We start from the raw sequence: 7,711 nt of genomic DNA, 5'->3' as shown, positions 1-7,711 counted from the left end.
CAGCTGGACTTTTATTTTGAAAGCCGAGTGTCGTCAGTGCGGACGCGTTTCTTTACGTTCTGTGTCATAGCTGTTTTAACGGAATGTGGAAAGTAGCGATGTCGGAGGAAGTTGCCAAGGCTTTGCAGTCGGTAGTGGAACGGGTGAACCAGGCGGCGGCCCGGCGGCCTAAGGTAACTGCAGGCCGGGATGCTCCGCTCGGTAGCGCCTCTGCCTTCGCTCCTCTCTTGGGGCCCTGAGAAAAACGTGCTGCGGCAGCACGAATCGTTATGTAAGGCTGCCAAACACTTCAACCTTTGAATGGGAGACAGTCGGGCTTGCGGCAGCACTTTCATAACACCCCATGTATGCAGCGTGACAGTGCGTGCGGGGAGCATGGTACACGCACTCTGGCTGTGTTTGCGTGTTAGTGGGTACAGATGATGTCTGTCAGTTACTCATTCCATTATTGTGTGACTGTTGCTCTATGGGAAACGTCCACGAGTGTAGATGTCCTTTTCAACAAGTGCCACTCCATTCAAATAGAATCAAGGTTGATGTAGGTCACAGCTGTGGGAACATGCTGTGAGCTGGTTTATCTAAATGATGAGGAGCAGCTGAACGATCTGTAGCAGGATGTGGATGCAGCCGGAAGCATCGTTGTTTTGGATGATGCTGACAGGGTTGACTCACTCCTCTGCAAAAGACCTCTGCATCACACGCTCCTCTGCTACGGATGAAAAACGAGCTTTTGTTGTCCTTCCTCAGACACTACCAGCTGTACCACCCCGCCTTGTAGCTGTCAGCAAGACAAAACCCCCAGAGATGGTTGTGGAGGCCTACAAGCAAGGGCAGCGGAACTTTGGGGAAAATTATGTGAGTGTGCAACACTGCCAGCGTCTCTGAATGACCTGTGAGGAGAATGAAGGTGGACAGTAATACAGATGATTGACGTTGCCCTTCATTTCTCCCTAGGTTAATGAACTTGTTGACAAAGCTTCAGATCCTCTGGTAGGTTCACATATTTTAGAAGATTGGATTGCTCCTCCCCCACCGCAGACCTTGACCTTGTTTCTTTTCCCTTCATCCAGATTTTAGAATTGTGTCCAGAAATCAAGTGGCATTTTATCGGCCATCTACAGAAGAATAATGTCAACAAACTTTTGGGTGAGTGACCATCAGCTCTCTCGTAGAGGTCACAGACCTGTGAAATGCTCTCTCAGAGTGCTTTGTGGTTATTCTAAGGTTTTATGTAAACCTAAAAAAAACCCTAAAAACATCTTGTCGTTAGCAGGTCTGAAAATTGGGTAGATAGAACCTCAGATGAACAACAACACGTCATTATCTGTGTCATTATCTGTTTTAACAAAACAGTGTTTGAAAAAAGTACACTCTTACTGCTACCATAGTAATTAAAGAGAGAACAGTCAGGTACTTCTAATCGTTACAAGCGCGTCTATAAAGGCAGACTTTTGTCAGTGTGATCATTTGGACCATTCGGGTGTGTGTGTTAACAAAGGGAACACAATCAGCAGTGATCTTTGAGAAGCAGTGTGGGAAGGGCCATGACGCTTGTTGGGTGTACTTTCTCTTTACCATGACTGTACCAAATTAAAGCTATTTCTAAATAAATAAGTGAATACATACAACAGCATGATGCCCTTTCATCCTCATTTTTGCAGGAGTGCAGAATCTCTTCCTTGTGGAGACAATCGACTCTGCAAAACTGGCTGACAGGGTCAACAGCTCGTGGCAGCGCATCAGAGGAGCCAGCACACAGAGGTTAAAGGTCATGGTTCAGGTCAACACCAGCGGAGAACAGAGTGAGTGCTTCTTGGGTGTGACGATCTGATCACCAACACTGCTGCTGTTACGTGAACAATGCGTCAAATGTTTGTCTTAGGCAAACATGGCTTGCCACCAGAGGACACGGTCAACACGGTGAAGCACATAGTGACACAGTGTCCCGCCCTGCACTTCTTAGGACTCATGACCATTGGGCGTTACGGCTATGACCTCACTCTGGGGCCCAACCCAGACTTCCAGGTACGAAACAATTACAGAACGGCTACATTTACCTGTGGTCATTTTTGTGTGCACCAAGAAAAATGAAAAACACTATTAATATTAGTGTCAGTCTGTAATCCTAACAATACACCTGCACAGATGCTGCTGAGTCGGAGACAGGAGGTGTGTGACAGTCTGAAGCTGCCTACAGAGGATGTAGAGCTGAGTATGGGTATGTCCACCGATTTTGAACATGCGGTGAGTGTCACTCCTGTATGGAAGCTGGTAACAGCAATTTAAAAAAACTTTGAGTGTCCAAATTCTGAAATCAAATTTCTTTTGATTGACTTTGATTAAAGTCAATGATCCTCTGTAGGTCATGAATGTCTGTGTCAAACCCCACATCAGCACATACATTGCATTTTCTAAAAGTTGAACTTTGAAAAAAATGTCAACATTGTACCGGCACTGCAGAAAAGATCAGTGGAGTCATCGTGAAAATCTGACTGTCTGCACAAACATTTGTCCTTGGAGACTCCTCAGCATTGTTGCTGATATTTGATTTGAATCTGCACATCCTATTTTCCTCCTTTTTAACTGTTGTTTTTGTTTTCTTTGCTTCCATATAAAGATTGAGGTGGGTTCCACCAATGTGCGAGTGGGTAGCATCATATTTGGCAACAGGGAGTATCCCAACAGTGCACTGAACACTCCTAATCCCAGTCCCGGTCCCAGTCCAGTTCCCAGTCCTGAGAAAACATCTAAGATGGTGTCAGAAGATGCCGCCAAGAAGATGCAGCACCTCACCGTGTCTGAACGCTAAGAAAGAGCCTCTCCTTCTTTGAAATACCTTTAATTAAAAAAGCAAAACAAAAGAGCTCTGCTCTTCACATGCAGAACGAACAGAGCGGTGAAGCAGATCTTTTCCACACAGCCTTGTGGAGCTAGGATTGAGGAATCCTGCATTAATTGTAAATTGTATTTGCCTAATCCTAACTTTTTGTGTGCCCTTGTTGCAGTTTAAGCATTAAAGTGGCATTTGGCACAGAGCTAGAAAACCTTTTTAACGTTGTTTAACAAGTGTTATTAACGTTTAGTGCCCTGACTTGCTCCTCATGGAAAACCTTTTAGTCAAGATAACTGGATACAAGACAAACTACTGAAAACACGACAACTTCAGTGTTTTTGCGTGAGGTTTCTTTGGATTCTTGTGCTGGTGTGTGATATTTTCTACTTTTCCACTCAAACACAGGACGGTGCTGAAATGTGTCTCCCACAGATCAGGACCTCCACACAGCACAGTGTACCACTCTTGTTGAACATATGAAACAAAGACCTGATTTAACAAATAAATCATTTATCCCTTTATAATGACACATTGTATTGTGTGTTTGATATTGTTCTGTTTGGTGTGCCAAAGGTGACAAAACTCTATTCTTGATATTAATAAACCTGAGCGTAAACCGAGGAAGTGTTTCTGTGTAGCAGTCTCGTGTCCGTGCTGTGGTGCTTTGGAGGTGAGTGTGAGGGTTAACCTATGCAAAGTGGTGATTTTGTTTCATCATCCAACTAGGTTTTCACACTGCAGCTCTGATGGTGTAGCAGTGGTTTATTTACCGGTATCACAAGATCTGTGTGTGTCTTGTTTTTTTTTTTCTGTCAACATGGGGAGAAAAAAGGTCAGTTTGTGATTTAATGTGTGGTTACTGTCCTACCGAGGCATTTCAGCATTGTTTGGTTTGGAATCTGGCTCACAGGGAAGCCGAAGCCAAGCAATAAATTTTATTGTTGAAACGATGATCATTTGCTGTGTATTTCTTCTCCTTAGGACAAAGTTCAGCCAAAGTTTTTTTTAATTATTTTTTTATTAAGCATGTGAAACAGGCACCCAGACCACAGTAAAAAACAGAATATTTCCAGAGTGGCAATTTAACATTTCTGAAAAGGCTTTAGTGCATATGATATCTATGGATCTGAAATTGGATCTAAACTTTGCATTTAAGAAATGATCAGAAATCTTAAAATGCTGTCCTGCTAATGTTTGACAGTCAACTTGGCTCTAGCCCAGCGCAAAAAAAAAAAGTCACAACTGTTCAATAAATAAGTTTTGTTGAAACACAATCTATTGTCAGGAATGATAAGTATAGAGGCTCTTGTAGTATTAAATCCTTGTAAAAGGCATTAGAAAAGGGCAGCCAGTATCTATACACACATTCCTGTTGTTAATATCATAAACTGGCTCTACAGATAGATCTGGTATACTACAAACAATACATTGTCTGTAGAAAGATGGATGGTAACACTTTAACATTTCATTTCACACAAACAAGCAGCATATAAAAAGTTTATAATATAACTGTAAGCCTATCTCGACGAGTGGTTTAATATTGGTATAGCTTCTGTAAAGCACCTGAAACAATATCAAAGCTGTAGCTCTAAAATATTCAATAGGTTAAATAAATATTAATATTATATATAGCTAAATATAGCTATAGAAACTCACAATGCATTGAATAAATCAACCTAATGTATATCACAGAATCATGATGTCATTGCTATTGTGGGCAAAGTATCGTGAGTTAATCTTTGAATACCTGTATGTGCGTATTTAACACAGTTCTGGAATAATTATAAACTATTTATTATGCTGCTTATAAAAACTAACTGGGACTCAAGCACTGAAATGGGCGCAAAAGGAACCAAAGGCATTATAGTATATGCAGAAATGTATGTACCTGATGAGTACAGCTGAAATCCTATGGTTAAAAGTTACAAAACCTGTGTGAAACTATGTGTAACACTAACAATGACCAAAATTAAATACTTATAACAACTTCAGCATTCTCATTTTTCTTCATATACAATCACAAAAATGCTTTTTCCTGCACTTTAAGATAGAAAAGTGACACGTCCAGTGTTGTCAGGATTACACAACAAACCGTTTTGAGTTACTGTGGAAAAACTAAAAGGAAAGGAAAAAGCCACATTACCCGGGACACAAAATTGTATCTGCAGATTTGCGCGTACCATTTATGGCTAATATTAGGACCAAGTGTCTCCTCCTACACCTTTTTATTTGGGTGAGCAAAGTCTGTCTGTTCGTGTCATTTCACACTCACTGATTCTGTTCACACTCACGTTACACCAGTTTCTTGGCCTCAAAGAAGCTCTTCAAATGCTTCATCTGCCAAATACCAGTGACGATGAGGATGACCGTCTGAGCAATGGACCACCAGAGAACACGCTGGTTGGTGCTCTCACTCGTCATGCGAAAGCGCTCCTCACGATACTGCAGAAGAAAACCAGCACATTCAAGTCACTGCAGTGGCTTCAACTCCAATACTTTTGACATAAAACAGAACTGTTTTTTTGTTTTTTGTTTTTTTAACTCACCCTCTGGTAGTTTTGCTCCTTCTGGATCTGTTCGACTTGGTCCAGCAGCTGTCGGACTCGTAGCTGCAGCTCGGTGAGTTTGTCCTTAGCTGCAATTTCAGGATAGTTGTTGGTATGTTCTCCCACTTGAATGTCCAGATGCACTCTCTACAGTAACAGACACTTCAGATTTACATGCTTTTCAGTCAACTTCAGATCAAGAACTTCCTTAGAATAAGCTAAATTGATGTAATAACTAAAACCTTAAGTTTTATTTGGGAAATGGTGACTACAGCTGCACACTGTCCTTATGAAATAATTTTTTTTAGACCTTAAAATTTCACTCCTGTCTGGAAGCAAAAAGTAGCAGGTTCTCCTTCCACAGAAGAAGAACGGTGACATCAGTGGGATTCTTTGGTGCTAATGTATCCTTGATTATGATGTTTTCACTCAAAGCATAGTTGAAATGCTAGCACCAAGGTCCCAAGAATATTGAACTGTAGTGGTTTAAGAACCTCAGCTAATCTGGTGGAAAAACCTTCCAAGAGGCTCGAACAAAAGGATCAGAATGGGCTTAGGTCATTTCCAGCATAGCTCAACACACCCATATTTATTGGTGTTATTTTACAGCACATACATTATGTTCTCTGGATACTGGCATATTGTTTGCTACTTCAGTCTGAGGTGAAGTGCAGACTAGTGCCAGACCAGACAGAAAGTTAAGAGGCTTTTTTTTTTATATATAAAGATTAAAACAAACAATATCAGTGAAAACTATTTTTAGGCTCACTGATGTGCCCAAAAAAATATATTAACATAAGTCTAAGATGTATGATAATAAATAGGTAATGCAAAAATACAAAAAGAGACAATACTTTTAATTTATCTAAGGTAGCACTGTGCTTCTAGTGACTTGACTCTACATTTTCGCTGCTGATCAAACAGCATTAAGGTAGGCTGCCACTGTTGTTGTTTCATTGCGTCTAGGGTTAACTCACCTTCAATCTCAGACTTTCTGAGAAATTTAAGTTTTTAGACACAAGTAAATGTGTTATCTAACACTGTTGTGAAGGTCAAATACTTCAAAAAGGGTGACAGAGTTTTCATTTAAGAAATCTGGTCAACTTTGTATTACAAGGATTATTTATCAGTTATAAACTTACCCTTATGTAGCTAGGGTTTTACCATTACTTTAAAGAACCTAATTCATCAACTAATTTTTTTAAATCACTTAATTTAATAATTTAAATTTAATTATCTGCGGGTATTCAGCTCATTTTTTAGCTACTTTTAGCTAGCAATTTCAAACTTACCAACTGAAATTGTTCAAATATAAACAATCTCTACCCATTATAACCATTTATACACTAAACTTGACTAAGATCACACTTTTTGATTCTTTTTCTTTTTTAATGATTTATCAACTACTTTTAGGTCGTTTATTTTTTAAACCACTCATTTAATGTACAGTTTAAACATTTATACACTGCTTAACATTACTCAGTTATTGTTAAACAAATGCTAATTATTTTTAATGGAAAGCAGTCTGGCAGTTCAAAAAGTCAGACGTGCACTTCTGCACATACCAGTTTTCCACCTGCAAACAGAGCCATCTTGGTAGAGTTTGAATGCAAACAGATCTGATGCTCTCCAGGTGTATGGGAAGTAAATGTGAACCGTCCATCCGATCCATACTGACGCGAAAGGATGATCTGGGGAATGTGTAAGCAGCAAATGCTTAGATTTAACTTATATGTTCCATGTGCAGGTGTGTATTAGAAAACTATGGAGCTAAATTGGTATCAAAAGGGTTGCAAAAGTGTATGTTATAACCAAGAAGGGTAAACTAAGATTTACAAATGTGTGTTCGTACTCACAACTGCAGGCTCCAATCCATACAGGTGTACAAAACTTTTTGAATGAAGGTAAAACTCTTTTGCAAATGCAAATATCCAAGCCTGAATAAATACTCATCATTTATGCACATTTTTAAGTTCAGCTACATAAATTTTATGATTTTTGCTTTCAAAAGGCTTCCTCCACAGATCAATTCAGAGATGCACAGAGGGGTTTGGGACTCTTTTCACAGTGTCAGCTTAGAACAGATCCACAAACGTAAGCAGCGTTCAAGTCCTCTTAAAAAACTGGAAGATCTGGCAATCTTGTGGATTTCTGCATTACTTCAAACAACACAGACATTTTTGTTTTCTAAATACACAAAAAAAACCTGTCACCCTTCACTTACAGATCCTATACAGTAATATACAGTGGGGCAAAAAAGTATTTAGTCAGCCACCGATTGTGCAAGTTCCCCCACTTAAAATGATGACAGAGGTCAGTAATTTGCACCAGA

General features: G+C 39.8%; 2 protein-coding genes across 3 annotated transcripts in view; one reads left to right on the top strand and one right to left on the bottom strand.

Moving 5' to 3' along the window:
• On the top strand, nucleotides 1-3,783 carry plpbp (pyridoxal phosphate binding protein). The gene is made up of 8 exons (XM_005946543.3): nucleotides 1-173; nucleotides 748-855; nucleotides 955-990; nucleotides 1,071-1,146; nucleotides 1,662-1,802; nucleotides 1,883-2,025; nucleotides 2,146-2,244; nucleotides 2,618-3,783. Exons 1-8 carry the CDS (start codon nucleotides 84-86, stop codon nucleotides 2,807-2,809), a joined length of 885 nt encoding a protein of 294 aa, XP_005946605.1. The 5' UTR covers nucleotides 1-83; the 3' UTR covers nucleotides 2,810-3,783.
• A 274-nt stretch (nucleotides 3,784-4,057) lies between these two features.
• tmed4 (transmembrane p24 trafficking protein 4) overlaps nucleotides 4,058-7,711 on the bottom strand; it is a 7,645-nt gene continuing 3,991 nt past the window's right edge. The window contains exons 3-5 of one of the 2 annotated variants that reach the window (XM_005946544.3): nucleotides 6,945-7,070; nucleotides 5,380-5,526; nucleotides 4,058-5,275 (exon numbers count right to left, since the gene is read on the bottom strand). In XM_005946544.3, the coding sequence (XP_005946606.1) occupies nucleotides 5,126-5,275; nucleotides 5,380-5,526; nucleotides 6,945-7,070 (423 nt within the window). In that variant the 3' untranslated portion in view covers nucleotides 4,058-5,125. The remainder of the gene's footprint in view (nucleotides 5,276-5,379; nucleotides 5,527-6,944; nucleotides 7,071-7,711) is intronic. The other variant, XM_042213806.1, reaches the window with a different exon arrangement.

Source organism: Haplochromis burtoni, unplaced genomic scaffold, assembly GCF_018398535.1.
Source record: "Haplochromis burtoni strain Fernald_Lab_line unplaced genomic scaffold, NCSU_Asbu1 Contig_482, whole genome shotgun sequence".
Lineage (NCBI taxonomy): Eukaryota > Metazoa > Chordata > Actinopteri > Cichliformes > Cichlidae > Haplochromis > Haplochromis burtoni.
Note: the sequence above shows the minus strand (reverse complement) of the source record. Positions and strands in the feature narration are given on the sequence as shown.

Bases quoted from the DNA above. Each gene is read 5' to 3' on its own strand.
- plpbp (XM_005946543.3), top strand. From the start codon at position 84: ATGTGGAAAGTAGCGATGTCGGAGGAAGTTGCCAAGGCTTTGCAGTCG. The intron at 991-1,070 runs GTAGGTTCACAT...CCCTTCATCCAG, and splicing joins ACAAAGCTTCAGATCCTCTG to ATTTTAGAATTGTGTCCAGA. The intron at 1,147-1,661 runs GTGAGTGACCAT...TCATTTTTGCAG, and splicing joins TAATGTCAACAAACTTTTGG to GAGTGCAGAATCTCTTCCTT.